General features: G+C 47.3%; 1 protein-coding gene across 8 annotated transcripts in view; it reads left to right on the top strand.

Moving 5' to 3' along the window:
* DOT1L (DOT1 like histone lysine methyltransferase) overlaps nucleotides 1-25,794 on the top strand; it is a 76,668-nt gene extending 50,874 nt beyond the window's left edge. For 3 of the 8 annotated variants that reach the window (XM_056335491.1, XM_056335493.1, XM_056335495.1), the window contains 13 exons: nucleotides 40-131; nucleotides 3,031-3,132; nucleotides 3,735-3,872; nucleotides 4,507-4,632; nucleotides 5,441-5,922; nucleotides 6,193-6,316; nucleotides 7,143-7,289; nucleotides 8,632-8,758; nucleotides 10,179-10,792; nucleotides 11,512-11,717; nucleotides 12,501-12,565; nucleotides 13,053-14,021; nucleotides 15,178-25,794. In XM_056335491.1, the coding sequence (XP_056191466.1) occupies nucleotides 40-131; nucleotides 3,031-3,132; nucleotides 3,735-3,872; nucleotides 4,507-4,632; nucleotides 5,441-5,922; nucleotides 6,193-6,316; nucleotides 7,143-7,289; nucleotides 8,632-8,758; nucleotides 10,179-10,792; nucleotides 11,512-11,717; nucleotides 12,501-12,565; nucleotides 13,053-14,021; nucleotides 15,178-15,767 (3,782 nt within the window). In that variant the 3' untranslated portion in view covers nucleotides 15,768-25,794. Of the gene's footprint in view, nucleotides 1-39; nucleotides 132-3,030; nucleotides 3,133-3,734; nucleotides 3,873-4,506; nucleotides 4,633-5,440; nucleotides 5,923-6,192; nucleotides 6,317-7,142; nucleotides 7,290-8,631; nucleotides 8,759-10,178; nucleotides 10,793-11,511; nucleotides 11,718-12,500; nucleotides 12,566-13,052; nucleotides 14,282-15,177 lie in introns of those variants that run through there. The other 5 variants (XM_056335492.1, XM_056335496.1, XM_056335494.1 and 2 more) reach the window with 5 other exon arrangements.
* Nucleotides 25,795-27,780: the final 1,986 nt, after the last annotated feature.

The raw sequence follows: 27,780 nt of genomic DNA, 5'->3' as shown, positions 1-27,780 counted from the left end.
TCTCGCTTGAAATGTATCATCTCCTTATTTATTTTGCAGACTCTTTTAAGATCCAGTACATGCAGTTCATGGCATACATGAAAACTCCTCAGTATAAAGCAAGTCTGCAACAGTTACTGGAGCAGGAGAAGGTAGGTCTCACTTTTAATGTTTCTAAACAAAATTGCCAGAGTACCAGGTACCTTCTGTGTGGGAGGAAAATGCTGGAGATGGGCATTGTGTACACGTGACACCAGTGCTGCATCAGGTCACTTACAGAGACTCTACCAGAGTAATGTTTAGGCTGAATGCTAACTCGGTCGGTCTTTGTGTGCTTAAATTTCCAATCTGCAAACTGGGAGAGATGCACCTCCTCTCTTCTCTCTGGTGCCCTTCCACCTAATAAGACTTACTTCAATATTTCTGTTTTTTTCCTCTATTTTCACATGAAGCTGCGTGTACCTGTGCAGGAAGCTGGTCTCTTGAACCTTGTCCTTTTCTCCCATTTGGGATTGGCAGCTCCTTTTCTTCTCTGTATGTCTCATGGGTCACAGGAGCAAGAGGGTGGTGGTCGATGTCGCCAGCAGTACGCACTGCCTGAACACGTTCCTGCCCTCTGCTTAGCGGGCTGCCCTGCGTGGATGCATCCTGTGAGCTGCTAGTCAAACTGCTCTTAGATAATTAAATTGGGCTTGATCTAGCTAAAGATTGTAGCAGCTTCGGATGAGGACTGTCTTGAAAAACACTTGTTCCTTGGAGCTGAATTTTCTGGGTTTTGACATCTATTCTTTTCTCGGGGTAGGAAAGCCTAAATGAATTGAGTACTGTAGCATGAAGGCGGCTCATTAAACTTGTAACAAATTGAAGTTTGGGATTAAAAAACCCAAATTGTCATGACTGACTTAGGAGATAAATGAACGGAATCACAGAATGGTTTGGATTGGAAGGGACCTTAAAGATCATCTAGTTCCAACCCCCCTGCCATGGGCAGCGACACATGAATTGATAATCTAATGATGGGCAAAGTGTAAATTTTCCAAGTCGTGGGTTGAAATACATGGAAAGGCGAAGAAAATCCTGCAGCTGTGAAGTGTGGCATTTTTCTCTGCTATGGAGCCATCTCCCCAGCAGAGGGAGGAGATTTACTGGCTAAACACCTTTTCTTCTTGTATTGCTTTACCTCAGTTATGACTGATTTAATTGGTTTGTAAATCAGCCCAGATGAGAGAGACTGTGCCTGCTACTTCCATGGAGGAGCCCTTTCTCATAGAGCTCAACAGTAATCTTTAACTTCTGCCCAGTTCCAGCTTTTGGTAGCCCCTGTGGAAGCTTGCCTTTGCTCTGTGGCCTTTGTGAAGGTGTCAGCATAAAGCCATAGCGTTGGTTTCTGCAATTCTCCATCCCAGGAACTGTTTCTCCAGTCAAGAGGGGCTAACTTGTGCCCCCCTGTTCGTTACTGAGAAGTGGTTGATGCTGATGTGGTGCTCACGAAACCTTTTTTTTCTGTGGTTGTTTCAGTTTGTTTTCACAGTCAAACAGCACTTTGAAATTTCAGCTTCTGTAAGCAGCATATTTTTCTGCTTGTTCTGTACTTGTCAGGAAAGTCAGCGTAAAGGTAACTTACCTCCTTGCCCAGAAAACAGCCCGAGAAATGATAGTGTGCAAGTGTTGTGCTGTACACTGGAAGTCGACATGGAGAGTGTGGAAAAGTAATCACTTCGTGTTGGTGTCTGACAGCTGTTTCATACTTTAAGACATTAAAATGAGGAATTCAGTATGAAAATATTTTTTTCAATGGAGCGATACACAGGGAGTGTGGCAGATTAAACTTCACAAAGGCAGAAGCAGAACTTTGCTGGATGAGGTGCTGTTGTGTAGTCTGTTTAGTATCTCCCTCTTACATGAGGTTTTTAAAGTACAAGAAGAATGTTTTTGCTGTATGATTTTAAAATAAACAAGATGCTGTGAGCTGCTAGTTCACCAGGTTGCCCTTAGATGGAGCTGTCAGTTCCTTCACTGCCTGTAAAGGCTGAATGAAATGACTGATGTTGAAAGCATAAATGACTTTTTCAGCATCACCTATGGCAGTCCGTTCAGCATTGCAGTGACTCCACTGTTTTCCCGAGTCCTTGGCATGAGAGGCAACAAGAACTGTATGCCAGGTCGTGTTTCTCACAAATGTGGAACTTGCCAGCACTGCTGCTTCCCTCCTTGGAAGATCAAGGTGCTTTTCACCCTTGTGTCCTCTACTTCTTCTTGGAGCGATGGCTCCGTTTCTGCACAATTCCAATTTGGCCTCCGCAGCAGAAGTTGGAGCAAAGTGTAATCTCCAGAGCTTGCTTTTCTGGCTGCACTTGTCTTTCAATTGGGAACTGCTTAAATGAGACAGTTTAGCCAGCCCCGTCCTTGCCCTTTGCGGCTCACACGGTACCCAGCCATGGAATGAGTAAGCAAGTATCTAGTTAAGGAATGTTATGGGCAGGAAATATTCTGGGAGTGGAAGGGTTGGGTGGCATGCTGAAGTGATGTTGGCACTGCAAGTACAAGTGGTTTGGCTTGCTTATGACTTTCTTCCTACCTCCCCCACAGCGTATTTTCATTTTCTGCATGTATTCCATGAGTATTGTGTAGGAAAACTCTGAATTGGGTCTCTGGAGATTTAGATTCTGTTCCCAGTTTAGTAACAGTTTTCATACAGATAATCTTTTCCAGTTCCATTTCTGCTCTGTAGGATGTGATTATTACTACTTCTTTACAATGCACTGGGAGAATAAAAATTAATTTTGAAGATTGTCCTGATTATATTTTTCTACGTAGGAGAAAAAACTACTTCAAAGCACTTTTCAGCTTTCCTAACTTCACCAAGTGTTAAACACTGGCAAAGAGAGGCTCACAAAAGTCTGAGAGCGCGCTAGATTAGTTCACACTTACGTGCTCTGAGCTCAGATTCATTCCCAACTTGCTGTACAAACTAGGTGTAAATGTCCTACTGAGCTGGACCATGCTGCAGTTGGTGCTAAAAGTGTATTTTCTCACTCTTCCCTCTTCCAGGAAAAGAATGCTCAGTTACTGGGGACAGCACAGCAGTTATTCACCCACTGCCAGGCACAGAAAGAGGAAATCAAACGTCTTTTTCAGCAGAAACTTGATGAGGTAGCCCTGATCTGATGCAAGTGGATGTGGATGCTTGTTAATCATCTGCATGCAAACATTTTTGATAAAAATAAGTAAGACCAGAGAATAGTCTCAGGTCTTCAGCCTCAATTTTGCAGCAGATCATGCTAAATAATGTGGAATCTGTATCACTCTTTGGTTATGTTTTATCTTCATTGTTGAAATTGTTGTGTGCCACTCTGTATCCAAGGGAAGGGGGTGACAGACCACAGACACTGTGGTATTTCAGTAAAGGATGCATCCCCTGCTGGTTGAACAAACTCTGTGTTGCCAATGCAAATTCAAAAGCACAGAAGGAAATGTGGTGGCTCTTTACAAAAATAGTGTTCTTTTGGCTGGCAAGAAACTAAATGCCAGTTTTAAAGTTGAATTACTGGAACAGCAGCTTCAAGTGAGGTACTTTTGTCCTTCGTCGTTATCCCCTGGCAATGACAAAGTGCCTTGGAGGATGCTGCGGGAGTTGCTGTGAGCTGTATAAACTCTGTGGATCTCCTCGATGTCATTTTTGAATGTGACAGTTGTCGGGAATTAAGCTGTCAAGACCTTACTGAAGGATCTCTTTCCTTCTCTTCATCTTGTAGTTGGGAGTTAAAGCTCTAACATACAACGACCTGATTCAGGCTCAGAAGGAAATCTCTGCTCACAATCAACAACTGAAAGAACAGACGAAACAGCTGGAGAAGGATAACAGTGAACTCAGGAACCAGAGCTTGCAGCTGGTGTGTGCAGTGCTTGTGTCTGAGTAGCAGGGTGATGCTGCCCTTGATGTAAGGAGGATGGGTCATAAGCCAAGGGCTGCCCCTCTCCAAGGTGTCTTAATGAAAAGTCATCCAGGTGCTGTAGCTTCTCTGTAACGGAGAAGAATGATGAGGGAAAGAACACGGGTGGTCCCTTTTCTCAGTGACCTTTATTTTACCTCTAACCGAATGTGACAGTTGGCTCTGGCCTCAGCTGTGTCCCCTGAACAGCTTGGCACCTGTGTACGCACTTGTTGCTGAACCTGGATCTTGCTGGCCAAGAAGTTTGCCCAGTGCTTGCTTTGGGTGGCCCTAATGCTTCTGGGGTTTGTCTTGGTAGCTCAAACTGTTCAGGGGCAAATCTGGATGTGGAGCAGGTTAGGGAGGGTGGGTGATAACACCCTTTTCAGAAAGAGCCAGGCCACATCCTGCCACACTATGTAGGGACCACAGGACCGTTTTGGTGGCATTTGCCTTAAGCTGAGAGGAGTTTTCAGTGGGCTAAGAAGCTTCTTGCATATATCCAGTCGAAAGATGCCTGGCTTTCAGCTTGCACCTTGGGTGGTGTGAAGTGGCGAGAGTTGTCTTGTGATCTGTTTGTCTCGTGCCTTTGCAGCTTAAGGCACGGTGTGAGGAACTGAAGCTGGACTGGTCAACGTTGTCACTGGAGAACTTACTGAAAGAGAAGCAGGCGTTGAAGAATCAGATTTCTGAGAAACAAAAGCACTGTTTGGAATTGCAGGTAGAGAGCAAAAAGCAAATCTAGAGTCACCAACTTGGGATAGCTTTTGGGCCAGTTAAGGGTATTTGGCTGAATATGATGTTAAAGGTTAAGCTAGGTGGCAGTTTTCTTCTGCCCCCTTCCCCCGCACCCGCACCCACCCCCCCGCCCCCCCCCACCCGAGATTAATCTTTTGATTAGAGGATTTTAGTAAACTTGAAGAATAAGGATGTGGATAACTTTTAAAGGAAGCAAATGCTGTGACCTGATTCCTTGGTAATGCTGTGGAAGAAGGAATCGTGGTTTATTGTTAATTTATTTAAAAAGCATGACCTGATGAAAAGTCCTGCTTCTTTGCATGTGTGCTCTGATGTTCTGGCTGATTCAGGGATCAGTACCCACAGAATGTCACTTACCATAGCGAAAACAAATTAAACTGCTGTGTCTGAAGAACTTTTATTTTCCTGTGAGATTAGCCCTAGAGCTAATACAGCCTTTTGCTGGATACTTTGACATGGGGCGACTGTTTCCTTCAAAGACTGGAGGTATCAAGTGACTCCATACTCTCTATATAAGTTGGAGACACTTTATGTTTGCTTTCAAGATCTGAGTAGTGCTTTCTGAGAGTCCCAGAGCCATTCCCCTTACCTGTGCCTTTTGGTCTCAAGCTCAGAGCAGCATGTTGAAATTTGTTTCTCATATTTTGGGTCAACTGTTCTGCGTTGTTCCCAGAGATGGGGCCACTTTTACTAAGAATCCTATAGAGGCAAAACTTCATAGTGTGGTAGAATTGTTAATAGTCTTTAATCATTGTCCTCTTCATTTAAAGATCAGCATTGTGGAACTTGAGAAGAGTCAAAGACAGCAGGAGCTCATGCAGCTGAAGTCGTACACGCCATCTGATGAATCACTGTCAGTACAACTCCACAATAAAAACCACCTGAGCCGTGATCCTGAGGCTGACCACGGCAGGTTCCAGCTGGAGCTGGAATGCTCCAAGTTTCCTATGCCCCACATCAATGGCATGAGCCCTGAACTGTCCATGAACGGCCATGCGACTCCCTATGAAATTCATAACACCTTTAGCAGGTCGTCTTCCAAGCAGAACACGCCTCAGTACACGACCTCTCATTTGGACCAAGAAATAGTTCCGTGTACCCCAAACCACAGCAGCAGACAGAAGGCAGACAAGCTGACGAGCTTGTCCCTACCTGATTATACCCGGTTTTCCCCAGCGAAAATAGCACTAAGGAGACACTTGAATCAAGACCATGGAGTCAATGGAAAAGCAACAACTAATGAGATACAGAGGTGAGAGCGATCCTTTCCTGGGATGGGAAAGGAGGGGTAATTGCTTCTTTTAATGACGGTGGTTTATTTGGATTGTGGAAAAACATCCAAACATCCAACGTTTAGAAGTGGAGGTTTATACGCTTCTAAATGTTTTGTTGTAAGAACATCATAAGTGCCACCTGACTGAGTAAATAAGGCGATACGGCACCTTCCATTGGGCACAGGAATTCCTTGCAAGGGAGAAGTCATCAGCTTTTCTGTTCTAACGATCGTACGTCTCTGTTCCAGAGCTGACCACGTCAAAGAGAATGGCCTTACATATCCAAGCCCTGGTATTTCAAATGGCATAAAGCTGAGTCCTCAGGAAACTCGGCCCTCTTCCCCAGCGGCCTTACCAGTTGCAGGCGAGAAGGTAAGAGGTTTGCTGGCGCTCAAGCGCAGAGATGTTAACACCTGGTAGAACAAAGAAGAAGTTGTTCAAACTAGGGAATGCAAGCATGCTCCTTTTTATGCTCAGCATGGCATGGAAAATAACAGAAAATACAGTAGGTGTGACACAATAAAAAGATGCTGGCTAGAGGAAGAGAATACTGTGCTCATGACAGACGTGCCTACCTCCGCGTTACTGGTTTGCATATGAACAGTGCCAGTGATGTAGTAGGACTTCTTTTTGATCTGGTGTGTGTCTGCTTGAACCTGAAAAGTAGACTTTTCCATTGTTAATAAAAACAACAAAAAATTGTCCACGTAATTGGTCCAGCCATGAATCACATTGGGCTCATTTTAGAGCAAGGAGGTGCCCTCTGAGAGGAAGTTACCATGGAAATATTTCTGGCTACTTTATCTTTTGTGTACAGAGGGCCTCCAGGTATGAGTTCTTTCAAATGGGTGCTTTTCACAGAGCTCTGACAAAGACACTAGGAAATGGACTTGTCTAAGTTATCCTTTTCCTTATGCCTGGGGCCAGCAGTAGCTTTAATATACATATTTCTATGCTGTTGGATGCTGTTGTCCCAGTAGACTGGTGCTGGTAACAAAAGTTGCTCCATGCATGCCCTGTCTGTGCTGTATAGTCATCACTCTTAATTGTGTAATTCTTTAAAAAAAAAAAAAAAAAAAAAAGTGCAGGGGGGAAGGGTTGGGGAAAACAAATATAGATGAGCAGGTTACTGTTAGTTTAAAAAGTCTTGTCAGTAATAGCATGCGGTTAAGAACATTACTTTGTTTCACCTTTGCAGGTTTTGAGAGAGAGAACCTCTGTGAGTAATGGAGAAACTATCACCAGCCTACCTATCAGTATTCCTCTCAGCACAGTGCAGCCCAATAAACTCCCTGTTAGTATCCCTCTGGCCAGCGTAGTCCTACCTAGCCGTGTTGAGAAGGTGGTGAGTAAGGGATTGTCAACACTTTCCATCCCTAACTAAAATCACACCGGGCAGTAACGGGGTGCTGTGCACCAGAATCCTTCCTGGGCTGCTAATCTTGAATGTCTGATGCTTTGGGGGAGGCTGCTGTTGGGGTGCATCTTCTTGGCTCTTAGTCATTCTGTAGATTTTTCCTCGCGTGGCTGGGGGGTGGTGGTATTTCAGCCAGGAAGGAAAGTACATGCCTCGAGATACTACTAGTCTTAAATGTCTGGGTGGAAAGGATGCAGAGTCTGAGAGTTTGTAGTAGTGAAAACTCACAGGTGTCAGTTTGGTCTAGCCCCTGCCTTCTTGCATGACCCTGGGAGACAAATTCTTCTGCCTCAGTTCGGTGATCTCCAAATTGTCTTGTCTTATAACATATCTGTGTAGGATGAACTTGAACAGCACCTCGAGGCCGTAATGCCTAATGTGCAAGGGACTGCTCTGCAGCATCAGAGAACTGGAGAACTTCTGGGGCCATCTCTTTTTGAAATCCTGATAAGACCATGCCACTCAGTGGCAGAGGAGTTCAAAAAAGCCTGGTCCAGACAGAAGTGTTACACTAGAGAACTGAGAAGCATTTGCTGCTTTCCCATGAGAGCTGTGAATTCAGAACCTGTCCACAGGTTCTTGCCTTACAATCCCTATTTGGAAAGCTGGAGTTGTTTCATAGTATGGAATCTACTATCTTTTTCCAGCTGAAGGCTTCTAGTTGTAGCAGAACTACAGCCTGCACAGCTCTGAGCAGAAGTTGTACGTCCTGGGAGGAGAGAGAACGCTAGCTCTGGGCAGCATCTCTCCCTTCAACACGCCGTTTATTCAGGCTGCCATTGCATGATTGTTTTGCCTGCTTTAGGAAAACACCACTCGTTGATTGTACCCTCAGTGTACCAGGGAACATAGCCTAATGTGTTTCACATACAGTTTGGGTTGTTTTGGGGGAATTTCATGCGCACAGCCTTGGGGGCACAATACAACCATTTGTTTCCTTTCTGGCTGCCTATGAAATAGTGGACCGAGGCACTCATTCTGACAGCAGTGCTGTCCTGAGTCTAAACTTGCTGGGCCAGTGAGCCTGTTCTCCCTCTATCTGCCTGGTATCTGTTGTAAGCTAGATACTATTGCAGTATAATTAATAACGGTATTTATTTTTGTCCCGTAACGTGCTGTTCTGCATTTCTCTCAAAACAAGCAAAATCTAGGACACTTAGGTAGTAGAGCCCCTTTCCTTGGTAGATCTACCAACGCATGTGAATTGTCTTTAACCTGGTGACTTCTGAGTATGCTTCCTGTACTAAAATGCCTGTTTCTCTCCCCCCAGAGAAGCACACCTAGCCCAGTTCATCAGAGTAGAGACTCATCGACACTTGAAAAGCAGATTGGTGCTAGCTCTCATAATGGCGTAAGCAATGCTGCTGGAAACAAGCCACTGGCTTTGGCTACCTCAGGTAACAGCCTCACCTACGCGCAGGTGTGCTGTCTTGTCGTGACAGCATCCCCCAGGGCATGCGTCGGAGTTTTCGGAGTGCTACAGGCCATTTGGGCAGTAGGGCGCCAGATAAATGTACCTTTTGTAACAAGAGCAGAGAGTCACGGAGGATGTTGCTTAGAGATAGTACGTGCCTGCGGCTTGGCTGCGTTCTGACATAAAAGTATTGGTTTGGGGTGCCTTTACCTGAACGGCAGCACCTCGTAGTGTAAATAAATAATTGCTTTTGTAAATTCTTCCATGTGGATGAAGAGATTCCTCCCTTGACAATGTGGCAAACCAGCAAAGTGTTGCATAGCTATGCTATGCGCTGATGATCTAGCTTTAGAAGTTTTATTTTACAGGGCGGTGGAATTTTTGTAATAGCAAAATAAATTTCTTAATGCAGGGTCACAGTGGTGCCTCATGAACAGTTGTAAAGGCACAAGTATCCGGGTAGGAAGAAAGGTCAAACAGGAGAGGATAAGGGATACCTTTAAGTGCAGGCATTGCTTCTGAACTCATCTGTTGAAGTCATGGCCTTTTGCTGTTCAGGATATGGAAATGTTGTGGATCAGGAAAGGTAGGCTTTAGCATACAGAAGCTATTCTACAGCTGATCCCTCATCAGAGAGTGCGTTTGTTCTGAATGTTCACCATCTCGAGGGGCTTGTGTTGTTCCTAGCATCTGTTTTGCAAAGAAGGGCTTGGCTGCAGTTTTCTGTAAAACCAATGAAGTATTTAAAAAAAAGAACTTGTTATAAACAGTATCAAGTTCCCTTCTACCCCTTTCAGTTAGACAGCCCAGAGACAAGCCATACTAGAGCACTAAACCCATTGATGATGCACCATGACAAAGATTTGATTCCCTTTCCAAGCTTCCTCCTGTGTGATGTTCTTCTGCCACAGTTTCTTTGAAGGTCCCCTGTCACTTTCAAAGCCACAGCCTTTTGTTTGATGTTGAGAAGGAGGATGGCAAAGTCCCTGCTTTCTGGGGGAAGGAAACAGACTGAATTTGGCCATCTGTTTCCTTGACAGTAGGAAGGAGTCGAGAGTAGAGGAGCCCTGATTTCAAAAAGGCATAATGGTTCAAAAGAAACTTAGCTGGCATTCCATTTAAAAACTGGGTAGACCATAGAATGTCTCCATATGACACATGCATTTTCCTGAACTGGCAAGAGAGTAGTGAAAGTTGTTAACTCCTCACTGAAACCCTGGGCACAGAGCGCCACGTCCTCAACTGCACTGTGTAAAAAGCAGCTGTGCAGTTTCCTCCGCAGTACATGGCCACCAGCTGAGCTAACGCAGGTAGAGCTGAAACCACTCCCAGTCATCCCAGAAATCTAGCACTGTGAACTATCACTCAGCAGAAGCAATGATGTATACTTTCCCTTTCAACAGGTTTTTCTTACTCTTCTGGCTCCGTGGCAGTCAATGGAAATCTTACAAACAGCCCAGCCCATCTTAACCATAGTGTTGATCAGGCAGCTCTGGACGACTCTGGGAGTCTGTTTAACTCAGTAGGGTCTCGGAGTTCCACTCCACAACATCCTTTGCTAATGATGCAGTCAAGGAACTCTGGGCAAAACTCCCCTGCTCACCAGCACTCCACAAGCCCCAGGTTAAATGGCACATCCCAGAGCCTGGTAGGGGTATTGCAATATGCAGATGCTCAGAAGATGTTTGCCGAAGGAACAAAGGGGGATCTTCAGTCTGATGCAGCGTTTTCAGATCCTGAGAACGAGGCCAAGAGAAGAATCATCTTTACAATCTCTCCTAATACAGGACATGTAAAACAATCCCCTTCCAACAAGCACAGTCCTCTGCCCATGAGCGCTCGGCTGGACTGTGGCCAAGCACACGCGCAGGATGGGAAGAAGCGAGGCCGGCGGAAGAGATCCTCCACTGGGATTCTCAGCGGGAACTCCGGGGTCTCCCCTAAACGCAAATCCTTACCTACTGTGTCTGGACTCTTTACGCAACCATCAGGTTCACCGCTCAATATCAACTCCATGGTAAGGGCAAAAATGAAGAGCTCGAGCAAGAGAGAAGGGCCTGGGAAAGCTCTTTGCATTAGAAATAAGCTTCAACTGCTCTGTTCTTTAATGTACTTGCAGGCTGTTACAGGGCTAGTAGCTACAATTGGTGTGAAGACCCTTTGTGAAAATGGCCCCTCTGGGAGGCGAAAGAGTTGCTGGGAAGGTGGTGAACTATTTCTGTATAGGTGGAACCTCTTCAAAGAGTTCTTTGCTGACAGAGCATTAAAAATTAAAAAGAATCTCTTCCCTTATGACAAAGAGCTTGTTTCTCCAGTGAAGTTGATTTTTAGGCTGTAGGTTAAATATTTTGAAAATAGTTTAAACTAAGATTGACTAAATAGCGTAAGAGTGCCAGAAGCATATGGCATTCTTGCATAATTAAGCCAGCTATAGAAGTTGTGTTCATGTGATCCTGCAGTGGCAGTTTGGAAAGAAATGCAGTTATCCCATGTCTTTGTTTCTGCGTTTAAACGTAAAATCAAAGAATGAAAATGAGGTATTTTTCCAAGGTATATTTAGGTTTTCACCCCAGGTTGTAATGCAGGATGGTGCGGTATAATAGCAGCGCTAAACAAGCAGCTGTGGGCATATCCTAAAGCTGAGCGGGTTAAGCCTGCTTTTAATACCCTTAACAAGATGCCTTGTTTCTAAAGGGATACTCTCATCTGTAACTGCTTTCTTTCCTTCTTGCCCAGGTCAATAACATTAACCAGCCTTTAGAAATAACAGCCATTTCCTCTCCTGAAAACTCCCTGAAGAACTCTCCTGTTCCTTACCAGGACAATGACCAGCCCCCGGTACTGAAAAAGGAAAAGCCCCTCATTCAGAGCAACGGCGTTCATTACTCTCCTCTAACATCAGATGAAGAGCAGGGATCCGAAGATGAGCACAATAGCAGCAGGTGAATACACAGGCACAGGTTTCAGGATGAGATTTCTGAGAGCTGATAACGCTGCTCTAGACTGGAGAGGTGTGTTAAGCTGCCTTTGTTCCCTTTGCCTTGGGACCGATGCCATTATGCCAAGCCTCTTACACAGCTGAAATTGTGAATAGAGAAGGTATTTAGGAAATAGTACTTGAATGTGTTGCTGTGTTTGCAAGGCTGACAGAGCCTGGCCTCTGAAAGAATTAGTGCAGATTTTTTTTTTTTTTTTTTTGGATGATGCGTTGTAGGAGTGCTGAGACTGTGTGTGCAATACTAACTAGGAATCAGTCTCCGCTCACTCCCAGTTTCATCTTGATTCAGAATTCTTCCCTTCCTGCCCCAAACTATTGATGTGTTGCTGTGAAAACTGAGTACTCGCCACCCCTTGCCTGCCTGTGGGGTGCAATTTTTTTTTCTTGTTTAAGGTGCTGGAAAAGCAACCACCATAGACACGTGAGCAACAGCAACCACTATAGACACGTGAGCAACAGCCTACTTGTTGCTTTTCTTTCACAACAACAAAGTCCTCTGAACGTGCGCTCATCTTGGCAAAGAGTAGTAATTCCATAATAGCTTCTACTTAAAGTTGTGGATTTTTTTTTAATGCTTTTAAGTGTCTTTAGTAACATACAGCTGTCTAGCTGATTTGCCTTAATATACTCTAGCCACCTGTTAAGACGTGAACAGAATAGGTTGTGATGGCAAATGTGCAACAAAAGATCTGCGATGAGTGTTACAGCCTTTTTATTTTCCCACTAGAATTGAGAGGAAAATTGCAACGATATCATTGGAAAGCAAATCTCCACAGAAGACTGTTGAAAATGGTAGGTGTGAGGAATGTTAATTATTTGTTGTGATGGTTGGAGTTGGGGAGTGGGTGTCTGCTGCTGACTGAAGCTGTTAGTAGGAGGCTTTTCTCTGCTCCTGTCCTGCTGAGCAGAGTGCACTTCTGCCAGGTCCTTCAATAATCAGAATTAAGACAGGTGTCCAATAATTAAGAATATTGGGTCAGTTCTTTCTGTAATCACAGGTCACCAAAGATCTGACCTGTCTTTTTGCTCACTCAAGGTTTGGGGAGGGATCTGCAGTACAAAGACTGAGGAAAAAGTAGATCAGCATTGTCAAACTTTTTCAGAGCAGTAAACTGAATTTTAAGGACTTCTAGGCGATTTCACCAATATTTCTGCCTTTGGATCAAACCCAGAATTACAGACTGATAAATTGTGGGTGTTGAAAGAGAAACCCCTGTTCTTAATGCGCAGATTCAGTGACTGCTGTTTTTTAACATTTATAAATTTTCTTCCAAACTAGGTGGCAGCTTATCTGGGAGGAAACAAGCACAAAGCAACGAAAACATGAACAGCAGTAAATGGAAATCAACTTTTTCACCAATCTCTGACATCAACCTGACCAAAACTACGGACAGTCCCTTGCAGTCGGTTTCATCTCTGAGCCAGAATTCGCTGTTTGCCTTCAGGCCGTCCTCCGAGGACAGCCTTGCCATCGATGCCAAGATGACGGCACATGCGAGGAAAAGCATTGCCCTGCCCTCGGCGGGGGCGGATGGGCTCAGCCCTGGTACGAACGCCGCCAACGGGTTCGCGTACAACGGCGGGCTGTCGGCTGACATCGGTTTACACGGCTTTATCGATGGTGCTTCCCTTCCACACAAGGCTTCGGACGTGGCGGCTTCCAACTGCTCGCTGGGTTTCCAGTCACAGCGAAGCAAAGAGGTGGGGGTATCGGAAACAAATCCCTTTTTGAACAAGAGGCAGCTCGAAGGCCTCGGCGGCACGAAAGAAGACTTAAATCGGTCAGGGGTGAAAGGCAAAGAGATCAGCGACATAAGCATTCGTACTGGGGGATCTTCAGAAAAAAACTCTTTGCAGCATAACGGAAAGGTCGGCAAAGGAAGGGACCGAGATGTGGAGTTTAAAAATGGCCACAACCTTTTCATTTCTGCTGCTGTTCCGTCTGGTGGCCTTCTGAATGGTAAAAGCCTTTCTACTGCTGTTTCTTCAGCAGGCAACCCAGCATCTTCTGTTCAGACGCACCATCCTTTCCTAAACACTTTGACCACTGGATCGCAGTTCCCCCTTGGCCCCATGGCCTTGCAAGCAAACCTCAACTCGGTGACAAATTCCTCAGTATTGCAGTCCTTATTTAATTCAATGCCAGCTGCTGCCAGTCTGGTCCACGTGTCATCCGCTGCAACCAGACTGACTAATTCTCACACTATGGGGAACTTCTCTCCTGGGGTTACAGGTGGAACAGTTGGAGGTAGGCAGAACTCTTTCTCTGGTATAAGACAGGGCCTAAAGGAAAGTCTGACGCTGCCTCTCCAGGGCTGAAACCCTTGCTTTTCTGCAGGATGTGAAGCAGATCTGTCCCACATAACCAGTCTCCTCTCTCTCTTTCTCTCTCTCTTTCTCGGAGATGCTAGGATGAGTTCAGTTCCCCACAGTGAAATCTCATGATCTTTGTCTACTAGATGAGCTTGTTGTATCACCTTAATGAAAGAATACACCCAGACTTTGTGATTTCATAATGTATGCTTGTTCAGATGTTGCTGTGTTGGAACCAACTTAGGTCTGCCTGCAGGTAAAGGATTTAACTTGTCCTGGTACCAAGTTAAGGATCTCTAACTTGTCAACTTGAGTAAAGGTTGAGGTTAGGCCTCAAATGGATGTAGCATGATCCAGGAAGAGTAAAACATCAGTGCCTCTTCAGAGGAGATGGTGTTGGGAATTGCGTAGCATTCTGGCTCCGGAATGGACACAAAAGGCATTTCTTTGCCAGGAGGGGCAATGCCATATGCACCTTGCACTTCTGGGATCCTGCACAGCCTTGGCTTCTGTGGCCCAGACCGGAGACAAGCTGGCAGGGCTAGAAGATAGCCTGAACCTGCTGTTACTAAGTGTCCAGGGCAGTTTTTCTTACCTGTCCATAATCATTCAGGCACCATGTCGGGAAATCCTAACTCTCACATCTCTCAGCACATAGATTTGCTGGAAATACAATCTCCCCTCTGCTGCCCTGTAAGTGGGAAAGCAGGAGGGTGGGGAGGGAAGAGCAGCAGTTTGAGTCTTCAGATAAACAACTCTAGAGACCACGTAATCTCATCAGAAGTCTACCCCTGTGGTAGAGAACTGACAGTTCTTGGGTCTGACCATTTTTCCTCGTGGCATTTAGAGGTTGGCAGTAGGAAAGGTAAGTGAAATCTTTTGTACCTCCTGGCCTGCACCATTATCTCTCATTGCTTGCTGCCTTCTCATGCTGCATATTTTTGTATGGGGCTGTAACTATTATAATTTTGCTTTTTTCCTTTTTTTTTTGTTGTTGTTTTGGTTTTTTGCTTTTTTGTTTTGTTTCTCTTGTCGCTTGAGACCGTACAAAGCCCATCTGTTGAAGCTGAGTTTTTCTCTCCTGTTTGCAGGTATTTTTAACCATGCGGTGCCTTCTGCCTCCTCTCCTCATCAATTTGGAGCCAGTTTCAGCAGCAGTGCTGTCTCTAGCAGCACAGTGCTAAGCTTAAACCCTCTGCAGGCTGTTGCCAGCACCTCATCCTCATCTTTCCCACCCCCTTCCTCTAATTTAGTAACATCTAGCGAGACTAGATCTGCTCAGCACCTCAACAGAGCGCCAGTGCAATCTGTTTTCCATTCCCCTCCGCCCCCTCCTAACGTTTCATTGCCCCCACCTCCTCCATTACTTGCTTCTAACTCCGAGCCTGCGCTTCTGCAGAACCTGCCATCCATCCCACCCGGCGAAGCTTTTTTGCCATCCTCTTCTGCTGCTTCTGTCCAGTCTGCTAATGCTTCTTTGTCTATTAAGCTAGCTTCTCTCCAGCACAAAACCTCCCGCCCCTCCTTTACAGTCCATCACCCGCCTCTGCCCCGTTTGGCGCTGGCACAGTCCGCGCCCATGATCACGCAGTCCAACGCAGCTGGCACGTCCGCTATGTGGGTTACACTTGGCATGCAGTCTCCTTATGCTTCGCACCTTTCTGGGGTTAAGCCACGATAAAGAGCTTGCTTAGCTAACAGTTCTTATTTTGTAAGGTAAGGCTAGAGAAAAAAAAAGAGGAGTTTTGTACAAGATGCTGAATGATGCTTCTTCCTTTTCAGAGACAGGTTGGGGATGGGCTCTGTGAAACTCTAAAATGTGGGAAGCAGATAATCTGACGGCAGAGGATGGAGAGTCTTAACGCTCTCTGTTCTGGGAGTCAGGATTTCTCGACAAAGAGTGCCCACCATCATACCTCTGGTCTGTCTCATCTGACGTTAGGATTATGTGCAGGTTGAGATTGCTTCATGAAAATGTCTATTTCTGAAGATCAGTAACGGGGAGGAAATGTCTATTTTTAAGTACGGTTTTATACACTTATTGGAAGTGGTTGTTGTCTACTTTGATTCCCCCTTCCCCTCTTCTTGCCCTCCGACGCAGACTGTTGCATCTCCACAAGTCCATGTTCGCATAGCGTTAGGACGCGTGATGGTGCTGCTTTGTGACTGCATGTGGCAACACGATGGTCTTGTTTTTATTGTCAGTCGACAACAGCTGCTCTAAATAATCATAAAGTTAAAAATCTCCAGGTTACAAGCTGCAGCTTTGTCTTGGAGAGCAAATGCACTGGTCTTGCACTGCAGTTAATGTGCCCCCTGCATCAATGGAAAACACAGCTACAGGTAGCAAAGAAAGGGGTGTGATTTATCTGTGCACTGCAGCTTTATCGGACTTGCCTGCTAGGGCAAACAGTAACAAACTCATCAGATGCTGTATTTATGCTCACTTGGCAATCACTGGCTTCCCGGGTAGATTGTGAATGAGAATACAGGGGATCTGCAGGGCCAGCTGTGGTCCGTGCTTCGTAGAGGCTGGGGGCATAGAAGAGAGGAGGGTTTCTGGAGACTGTACCCATTCTTACTGAAGCAGGTATTGAAATGTCTTCAGAGCGACTCCAGAATAAAGTGTACCACCACAGAGTTGGGTACTGTTGTTCCTGAAAATACTCTGTGGCATCCTGATGTAACAACTTGTGCTTGCGAAGTTCAATCAGTCTGTTGGGCCCCGGAGCTTGCTCCGTGCTTTTCTTGTAGGTCTTTGCTGTTGTTGCTGTTCACTGATACCAAAGCTGCATACAATATATGGTTGAATACTCTTTGCTGCTTATAAAACGTATGACTCAATTACAATATACCTGAGAGATTCTTTTGACTGCGCATTGTGTATAGTGTCTTCATCATCACATTGCTCCACAGACACGAACAAATCCTCATTAGGCTTTTGTGAGGCACGTAAGTATTACCTCCGTCCTTCTGTACGGGGAAGTGATGCTGAGGAGTTTGGAGCAATGTGGTCCCTGTGTGCCGGTGGAGACCCAACAGCGTGATGTCCTTACGGAAGGGGCTTGGAAGGCCCCGAACAGAAACCAGATGGGGGAGAAGGGGCGAGGAGGGTTAGGCTCAGGGCTTTGTGTACATGGGCGACTCTAGTGTGAAAGCTGCCTGCTGAACTTGCCTTACCTGGAACTGTGGCCGTATTGGGCCACGCTCCCTGCTCTTGGGTGTGGTGGCCCCTGTCACAAAAAGGTTCTGAGCAAAGTGGGCAAGGCACAGAAGTGACGTGTGGAGAAAAGGGGATGACAAAGCTGGATTGTGGAGCAAATGAGCAGAAATGATGCTGCCGGGAGCTGGTGTGTGACGGACATACTGTAGTTGCGGTCCTGTGCCCTGTGACTCTTGAACCGTATGCCAAGTGCTTGGGCAGTTTCATTGACTTCGGTGTGAATACGTGTGTTCAGAGTCCCTGTGAACCAAAGCCGAATTCTGGAATCGGGGGGCTAAACTAAACTGCTTTGCTTCTCCTAATGTTTCTCCCCCAGGGCAATAAAAAATTCCAAGCAGATTAGAGTGTGCTAGAAAAAGGCCGAGTGCTGAGTGGGGGAATGCTCCCCCCACGCCCCCGAGGTCAGTCGCAGGAGGACAGAGTCCGATGTGGTCACACAGAGAAAGCTTTAAAACCTGCAACAGCCCGCGGGGCCCCGTGTCACTCCTGGAGGCATCCTTTCTGTCTAATTGCAGTTGGGTCAGGAGTTGCTCCTTCTTTGCTGGCTAACGAGGTCTCGGAGCAATGTAGAAATGATTGACACGTCTAACACACAGCAGATTTTTGTCTTTTATTTAGATGAGTCTCTTCCTCTCCTCCTGTTGTGCAGGTAACTAGGATTTCTACCTCAACCCAATGTGACCTATGCAAGGACAACGTGGACCAACTTCACTCGGCTTCCACTGAAAGGTGCTCACCTGGCCTGTGCAGGGGTTTCTACTCTCTTACTACTGGGCAAAATAAAAACATAAAAAGACCTAAACAACAGAGAAAATATTTACTGTGAATCTGAGTAAAAAAGAAAAAAGAAAAAAAAAAAGGCAAAAGAAATGCTTAAAGCTCCAGTTTGTATTGTTGATAGTTTAGATAAAGTATTTATCTTTTTTTAAAGTGAAAACAATTTTGACTTATTTTATTCCACCTAGAATCATAAATACAACTTATTATTAAATTCTCTGAATAATAAAGGACTGGCACACCAGCAGAGATGTAAAGAGCCTCCTCTTGGTGCTATTTCACCCGTCAGAACTGTGCCTCCGGTTTGAATCCTTGGTGCTGAATTTGGAGGGTTGACCAATGCCAAACCCAGTTCTCGGAAAGGTCTGCAGTTTATTTATTCAACTTACTCTGTTCATATACCAAAATCCGCCTGGTTGGCAGCAGCGTGAGCTACAGAGAAAGGCAGCCTTCTATTTTGAAGATCAAAATCTCATTTTGATTTTAATTGGAATGGAGCCGGGCACCCTGTTAACGGGGTGGTTTTTCAGTGCGTTAGTGACGAACGAGCACCCAGTCTTCCCCTCTGGGGTGGCAGATGGAGAGCCTGGGGTGGCCCAGGCGAGCTTGGCCAGCGCAGGCACGGGCTGAACAAAAGAAATCCAAGTCCTGCCCCGTTGAACTACTTCGCTGGGCCGTTTGCAGTTGCTGGTGGCACTCAAGTCACTGTGAATTCTGGTAGCGAGTCTGGTAACTTGTTTTGTGCTGGCGTTGGCATATGAACAGGGTGTGTAATCACTGGTATTGGTCAGGCCCGTTTTACCACCGTTGGGAAGACTGAACATAGCGCGTCTGTACTGGTGCAGGTAGCAGATTTTCTCAGCTTGTTGGTTTTTTTTTGTTCCAAGTACAATGTATTTTGTTAGTAGGGTTTTGATACTTGATTCAGAAATGGGTTAGCCGTGTGCATTTGTTGACGAAGTGCATTTTGCTTTTGTATTTTTTTGCTTTTAAGTAGGTCTAAATGGTAGTTCACAAAAACACCACAATCTAGCTTACCGTGCTGCCACACTATCAAACTGGTGCAGTTAATTGTATTGTGACTTGGTGTTCTGTGTACAGAAAGCGCTGCTCTGAGCAGCGGCTGTATTTTATAGAGATGTGATGAAAAATTATAAATTTCATATACTTTATTTCATTTATTTTTTAGATTGTACAATGCACAGTAAACTTGTAAAAACTTATTTATTCGAGTGCACAAAGTGAGGAGAAGGATGATCCATTCAGTAGAAATCACGCTGGTCTGTAGTTCAGACTGGACCAAGCACCAGGAAAGGAAACTACAGTAGAAGAAGGGGAATTGCAACAGCAAGATGACTAGAGAAAAAACACAGTTAGGCTTTGGGAAACGGCTGCCTGCTAGCCCGGGCACTCACTGTCCTTGAATCCCTTCTAGGTTGCTAGTGCTCCCTAGGGAGTCTCCCACCTCCAGCCGTCGGGCATTTGCCTCAGAGCTGAGCCCTGCTGTACCAGCCACCTGACGGAGCATCCCCTGGGCACAGAAAGCTGGGCTGAACGCCTTGGCTGTTCAACTCCTGCCTCTGTGTTTGAAGTAGGCGAGGTACCTCTGCCCTTGGGCACTCTCTCCTGCTGCCTGGATCCGGGAGGAATGGTCACGAGCACCATGCTGGCCGTGTTCCCGAGAGTGGCGCGGGCGAGGTGCCGCAGCCCTCTGCAGGCTTCGGTTTAGCCTTTTTCCCTGTACCTGGCGATCTTAGTAGAGATTTAGGACAAAGTGCAGTTATTTTGTTGATTCCTAAGTGTGTCTTCCCTAGGCAGCCCTTGTGCGCAGAAACAATCTAACTTGGCCGCCTTGTTCACTGGAAAGGGAAGGGATTGATAGCCGCTGGAAATGAGGGACGTTTCGGAACTGGTTTCTGCTTTGTGTGTGGGAGAGGACAGCGGTGCGCCCTGCTGAGTAACTAACAGCAAGATGAAAACCTGGAAAAGGGCAAAAGTGCTCCAAGGGTGACAGCTGAGGAACAGCCAGTAGCTTCTAGTAGAAGCCGTACACAGTGTATGTCCTGGAATCCAGGAAGACAATGTAACCCAGATGTTTTGCAGCTGGGACGTGGGCAGCTCTAGCTTCTTCCAGATCCTTGGGTTGACTAGAAGTTGCAGAGCTGCCTTAGCATCCTTCCCAGCACCCGGCGGAGTGCTCAGGTCTTTGAAGGCTTTAAACTGGTGGGCTGTGCCTGAGCGATTGCTGGAGGGGCAGCAGCCTTAATTACATCTCCCCCCTATCATTTATATCCCTGATGAGAGAGATGAGGAAATACAAGTAATAAGCTCTTAATCACTCTGCTTTTATAAGATCCTCTTCTGAAAAGGGACCAAGAGCCAGTGCTCCTCAGACCTCTTGTGCCCCCCTTCATCCCAAATTGCAGAAGACTTGCAGTGAGACGACTCGCCATCACTTGTTCCGTGAGGGGAACGTTTGCCTGTGCTCGTGTGCAAGGTGCTGACAGGACACGAGCAAAGGTGCCCGGTGGGGAAGGAGCTGACTCGCAGGGCTCTGGGGAACCTGCCGTGCTTGCCGGTGCCTGCTGGAGGACCATCACCCAGCTGGCTCCCAGCACTCCTCTGCTGAAGAGGATGGCCGGTCCATGTTGTGGGAATGACGCGCTTTGTCCCAAGCTTCGTAGGATTTCAGGGATTGGCGCCTGGTGAGCAGGATGGAGCTGTCAGACGGGGTTTGGTGCTGGGCTTGGCACTGTTAGCCTTACAGTTGGACTTCATGGTCTTGGAGGTCTTTGCAAACCTAAATGGTTTTGTGACCCTTCAGAGCAAAGACCCCAGGCAAGGAGCTGGTCATCTCCCCGCTGGTGGGTGTTGTGGAAAAGCAAAGCCCCCGCTGTCCCTCAGCATCACCTGTGAGCGCAGTGGTCATCGGCAGTCATCGGTGTCCATGCGGGACGTGCTGGCAAGCAGCCATCGGGCTGGTAGCACGAGCCCGCTGGCTGCAACTGGGCACATGTCGGCTCTCAAGATGTTTTCAGCTACCCAGGATTTTGGAGTCTCTGACTCTCCAGCTGTCACCTGGGAAGGCCAAAGGAAACAGGTGCTGACCCAGGAATAAACGCCTGGCTGGGATGTGCTTGAAAGGGGCTCAGGCTGCTGGCCAACCTGCTGAGCATCTGCTTCAGCCTCCCAGGGTCCCTTGGGACCGGGCCTTCATCTACCTCTGCATTGCTCCCAGTGACCCGATGTCTCCATCTTGGCCACCCGCGCTGCAGGAGCCTGGAGCTGCTCTTGCTTTGCCAACGTCTTCCACCCATGCTTGGCACCATTGGCACCTTCACCCTGCCATGCATGGTGTGACCACAGCGCTTCGCTGGTGCTAATCTAAATACTGCATCGTCATCCCCAGCGAGATGCGCTTCCAGGAAGGTGCCTGATAAGCTGATGCTTCCAGGGAGCAGCACTGAGCTGGGAACCGGCCGAGCGCAGCTTTGGGATCACTTTGGTAGAATTGCCTGAGCCGGAGATGTGGTTGCCAAGGGATTTGTCTTGTTGCCTTCCCTGCTCCCTGGCCTTTCATTGCTTTGTCATAAGATCAGGCGAGTTCAGCTCGTTTCTCCTCTCTGTGAAACGGGGAAAGACTTACCTTGCTGTCGGGTTGCTGAAGGAATATCTTGGAGATGTTATGGTCTGATCATACGGTCACAAGAATAAGACCCTCGTGACTCTCCTGTAGGAGCACTGTGCCAGAGGTCCGAAACCTGTTTTCAGTAATTGGAGATACTTCTGAGTAATCAAAGCCAAACAGCCAGTTCCAAAAAGGAATTCCTTCTGCTTTACCACATCCTGCTGGGTCCCGTTGTTCCGTGGCTGTCACACATGTTCCTTCTCCACACCACTGCTGCCAGCAAGGGGCTCATCAGGAAGCTAAAATACATCTTGTAGCACGTATGTTGCCAAAAAAAAAAAAGGAACTTCCTGAGCGTTGGGCTGAGCAAAACCTGTGCCTGGCTGCTAAATGTCAGCCTTGAGGAACAAGCCTTGTGTGCTTTTCCTTCTTTGGTGGTTTGCTACCTCCGGCTGGCGCTTGCCAGGCTTGATCTGCCGAGACTTGTCGTGCTGCGGAGCTGGGAGTGCTCCATTAATTCTTCCATTAGCCAGAGGTGTGTGGGGCACGCGGCAGTCGGATTTCTCTGCTTTTTTTGTAGCTGAGGGAGAAATTGGGAAGCGTTGCTGGAGGACGGAGAGGCTTGGGCTGCTGAGAGCGAGCTGGTGGACAGGGTGGTGGGGAAGGTCGAGCTCTCCCTGCGTCGCCGCTTGTTTTGGTGCAAAAGAGGCTGTTTCCTTGCAGGAGCTGTGGATCACTCTGGATAATCTTAATGATGGGAGGCGTCTTCACTTCTCTCAGTTCAGGTTGTGGATGCAACGGGAGAGAGGTGAAGGGAAGCTGCCAGCCACAGGGAGTGCAGCGCGTCCTGCCCGTACGTGACATTTGGAGGCAGAGTCACCGGCTCGGACTAGTTTCTTCTAACAGCAGGAACTCATGTCTCCTTGACCAAGCGTAGAAATACTTTTCTTATGCTTCCATATTATTTTCTTCCTTCCTAGTGGTGACAGCCGCTTTATCTTTTAGTGCACGGTTGGTGCTTAGCCAGGGCTGCGGAGTCTGCGCTCCCGGCCAGGACTCGCCAAGGTACCCCAGGCAGGAAGGCTGCGGTACTTGATCCTGAGGGATCTACTAGTCACTGGTTTTGCGAATCAAGCTTTCAGATCCCCAGGACTTGACGCTTCTCAGCCTGAAACTCACCCAACTGTTTGTCACTCTCGGTTACTTAATCTCAAGGTGTTGAGTAGCTTTCTTCTTTAGGCAAACAGCACTTGAGCAAGTCACTTCCTCATTTGCCGTCTGCTGCTCCAATAGATTTCAGGCCTGATGGTTCCGTTGACTTGAATAGCATTTTGGAATGGAGGATCCCTTCAGTACCGCTTGGCCACCGTGGCTGGTTGGGGTGGCCGCGTGGCTCGGCACAGTGTGGCCAGGCATGTGGCTGTGTGCACGTCGGTCCCCCCCGGCCGGGGGAGCGCTCCCTCCCAGAGCTGCTGACGATGCTTCTTCAGCCTCCTCCTCTGGGACTGGACTGGGACCTTTAAAGGCCCCTTCCGACCAAACTACTCTGTCGTTCTGTGGTTCCTTGTACAGATGTTTGGGAATAGTTGCTTTGCCTGGGAAGATACATGGGAGTGGGGTGATGGGGAGGAGATGGGTGCAAGCGAGCCAGCTCCGCTATTCAGCGCACAAACGCAGCGGGGCTAGAACAGCGTTTGCTGGCCGGGTGCTCCGCACCACACTGGATTTACTCCCGTGGTGATCAGGTTCTGTCTCATCCCAGCCTTCCCTGCTGCGGAGGCTGTATCTTCCCGTCCTGCTGGGCTTCCCCTTCTGGGAGAAGGTCTTTTATTCTGGAGTAACGAGGTCATGGACAGGCAGCTTGGGGTCACCTCCGGGGACCTGTGCGGTTTGATTCTTGCTAGGATTGTGTATTTAGAAAGCAGCATCTGCTCCCCCATCCCATTATTTTTCCACTTGGAAGAGAGTTCCAGCAGAGGAGAGGCTGAGCGGGGAGAGCACCGGCAGAGCTGGGATCTGCAGTGGGGTGGGCTTGGCTCTCACTCAGGTGATGTTTTTTTTGTGGGACCCAGAGACCCTGCGAGCGGTTTCAGGGCCAGTGTGCGCTTCCATCTCCACCGAGATCATGCAGGGGACTGTGTCTGTGGGCATGTTGGTGGCTCTGGCACAAGGACCGATGGGACCTGTGCCCTTGTGATGCTCCAGCAGCAGGGGCTTGGTGGCAGGAGGGGTTCCCTGTCCTGGAGGCAGCAGGATGGCTCTGCAGCACAGGGCACATGTCCATCCAGCCCTGCTGACTGTCCCCGTCCAGCCCCACTGATGTCCCCCCCATATCACCGGAGGGTGCTCCGTCGGGTCCCTGCCCCGCTCAAGGCTTTGCTGCATTGCTGGAAGGGGAGCGCTGGGAGCTCGTGTCCAAGCTGCTGCTCGTGACCCCCCTCCGGCGCAGCCCTCCCCGTGCCCCTTCCTCAGCCTCTGAGCACCGGGAACACGCAGCTCCCCCAGCCGGGTCCAGCCCTCGCCGGTGCCGGGTGGCTCTGGGTGACGGAGCCCTGTGTGTAACCCCTCAGCTCCGTGTTGGAACCAGCCCTTTAATACAGGTTGTGGAAACCTGCAGGTTACGGCTGGGAGTTGGTTTTTCTTGTCGCGAGTCCCCCCGCCCGACACAGGTGACTTGTCTTGAAAAATTCTGCTTTTGTTGTTTTGTCTGAGCCAAAACCGTCGAGAGGAATTAAGCAGTGGGAGCTCCCAATGATGGTTTCTTCAGTTAGGGCATGGCTGTTGTCCCACGGACTGCAAAGCCAGCAATCACGTGTTTTACAAATCAGTTTGGGGAGAAGAAACTAGACAGTGTTTTTGTGAACTATCTTTGCAGCACTGAGGAAAAAATCACAATAATTGGCTTTTTTTGGAAGCACGGATGTGTAGTCAGTGTACAAGTATTTGAAGTTTTATGGCTGTTTAAGACTTTTTTTTTTTTTTTTCCCCTCCTTTTTTTTGCTCAAACATTTCCGTAGCTTGCCTATCAGGTTTTCACTAAAAGATGGATTACCAGTTTTAAAAATGTTGTTGTGCCATATTTTATTTATCCTTCTGCATTTATAAATATATAAATATCTATTTAGACTGAATATTGATTGCAATAAAAGATGTTATTATTGTGAACTTCAGGGTTTAAACCAGAGACAAAAAAAAATTGGAAATACTTCTCCAGTATATTCGCTGTTGGCAGCCCTCTTTCTGAAGAGGTTTTTTTGGTTTTCTAGTTTAAAAAACAAAATCGCATCTTAAATTTTTACAGTGCTAACCCTGAAGTTCTCAAGTTTGTGATCCTTTGGTTTTTTTCAAGGTACATCTGGTTGCTTTTCTGGTGCGGTCAAATTATTCTTTAGGAAGGTCTTGTTTCTGGAGTTAATGATGAAAAGGTGGAATGGGTTGATCCATCCTGCTTGGCTTTTTTGACCTATTAATCTTTGAAGTGATCAATTTCAAATTAAAACCCAACTTCTTAGGTCTCTGTTCTACTTAAACTTCTTAGGAGTGAGAGCCTGCCCTCGCTGAGTGGGACTTGGATGGGGAAAGCAGTAGATTATGAGGTTGCTGTTGCTCAGGAATTGATTAGTAAACTTTTAACTACTAATAAAAATCCATTTTTCAATGGATTTTTTAAAAAACCCATTTTCTTAGAACAGTGATATGGGATGTTTCCTAGTGAATAGGAATTAGTTTATATAATTTAGCCTATTAAACTGAATTATTTAAAATTCAAACTTCCCCTAATTTATCTTTTTTTTGTTGTTTTTTTGTTTTGTTTTGTTGGTTTTTTTTTTTATACTGGTAAGTTGTCCTGTCATTCCTTTCATTCTTCCATAGAAGTAGCGTGAATTCTTCTGGTGTGTATATATGTATGTATAATATATATATTTCCACCCTGCCTTTCTAATTCTCCACAATGTAAGAGTTAGTTTTTTCTCCCCTCCCTTCCACTTAATTTCTTGTGTCTTTACCTTGATTTGTAATTGAAACAATGCTTTGAAGTTTTGTCTTTATATTAAAGTGTATGTATTTTAATACACCGTACTGTTGTGGCGTTTCACTGCTTCAGCTGCCATGGGAACGAGCTGCTCTGGGGCATGGCTTTGCCTGGTGGCACCGGTGGGCGCAGGCAGGGAGAGACACCCCCCCCTGCTCTCCCCCCTCCCCACTTTTAGCCCTGGGAATGCTGAGGGCAGTTAAATTCTTGGGCTTTTTATGAGCCCTGGTGGCATTCCCCATTGACCCTTTTTGCCAGTAACCTCACTGGTATAATAAAACTGAACGCAGCCAGGCGACGTGTTTAAACTTTGGAAGCGGTGGCTGTAACGCTTCCCAAGCTCGTTCACCCTAAGAGTCTTAAAACAGGGTGAAGGCGCTGCTTCACCGCGGGCTTGCGTGGCTCTAGGCAGGTTCTGGCAGCTCCTCTCCCTGAGCACGTCCCTCACTCGAGCCACTGCCGTTAGCAAAAAGCCTCTCAATAAAATCCCACTGCAGGGCTGTGGGCAGCCGCCTGCCTTCCCCACACCGCTCCTCCTCATAGGACCGATGGCCCTGGGTGCAGCCGCCCCTCCTCAGCCAAGGCTCTGGTTTCTTAGAACAGCTCTGACTGCCACCAAGATTAAAACAAGTTTTTATTGGAAATGTTCACTGTATAAAAGAGAAATGGCTTCAGTATGCTTTCAGGGAGCCTGTACGCAGCACTCGCTGCAACAGGGCACTGAAATACAAAAAGCACAGTGACCGGAGTGTGAAAAATGAACAATTATTTATAAATCACCAGCAGTTGATGCAGGTCTCAAAGTACCGTCTTCCCTTACTCCTGAAACCAAACCCAGTGTCCTAATGCTACTCTAGAAGTTGATCTAACCGAGTTACCGGGCCTGCCGCTGGCCCCGTAACTCTTCACAGCATTTGTCTTACATTCAGTTAAGAAATGCCATTGTCGCCTCTTAAATAAGTGTTGGGATTCTCTCTTGCTCACCCAACTGTTCCCCGTAACACCTGGATAAAATGCCCATTTGACGTACAGTGAAGAAGAAGTGGGTGTCAGCTCTACCTCTAGGAGAGGATGCGAGCACATCTGGGAAGAGCACATCTGGGAAGGCACGGGGCTGAGAACCCTTTGCTGGCTACCGGTGGTGGCCAGCAGGCACGAGCGCCTCGCCGCAGCACCAGAACCTTGCTAGGAGTGACCCAGCATCCGCCACATTCCCAGAGTTTTGTTCCTATCCCGGCTGACTTTGCATATTGAAGAATCCCTAATGCTGCACCCTGGGGAGCCGGGTTTGGACGTGGCCGTTCTGCCCCTGGAACTGGCTGGCAGCACTGGGGGACGTGTTGGCCGCAGACAAGCCAGGGCTGAAGCCACAGTGCAGCGGGACCTGCCGTGGGGACCTGCGGCTGCCCAGCTCAGCTCGCGCTGTGAAGAGGAAAGAGTGGCTGCCAAGCCCCGTGCGTCCATCCATCCTCTCTTGAGTGACCAAAGTCCCTTTTTCACAGTAAGTAAAAGCTGCTGCGCACCCCACCAGCGTGTCAGGACCATACCCTGGCACTGAGGTAAAGCAGAGCAGGCTTGGGAGGATTAAAATGCACTTGAAAGTCATCTGAGGACACTAATTCTCTAAAGCTCAAGCTCTTGTGTGTTCCTGATTTTAATCCCTCCTTGCAGCTTCCACCAGTTGCCATCTGTCTTCAAAACCGCCGGGTTTTCTGCTTCCCCCCGCCCTGCCCTCGGCTCCCTACACAGGACAGCTGCCCCTCTGCTTATTTTGGTAATTTCTGGAGCAAGCACCTGGAACAACTGAAGGGAAAGGGAGTGTTTGGGGAGGGAAAGGAAAAAAATCTTGGCTTTGAGATTAAACATGAAGCATCAGTGACATCTGCCGCACTCCTGGTACCCAGCAGCAGGAGGTCAAGAGGGGAGGCCAGGCCACTGAAGCTTGCAATACGGGCTCTCATTCCGGCATTAATTCCCAGCCGAAAAGGAAGAGACCTCACGCTTCCCTTCAAAGCCAGGTATGGAGCAGGCTC

The sequence above is a fragment of the Falco biarmicus genome, chromosome 4 (assembly GCF_023638135.1).
Source record: "Falco biarmicus isolate bFalBia1 chromosome 4, bFalBia1.pri, whole genome shotgun sequence".
In the NCBI taxonomy this organism is placed as follows: domain Eukaryota; kingdom Metazoa; phylum Chordata; class Aves; order Falconiformes; family Falconidae; genus Falco; species Falco biarmicus.
This window is presented reverse-complemented; position numbering and strand designations above follow the sequence as displayed.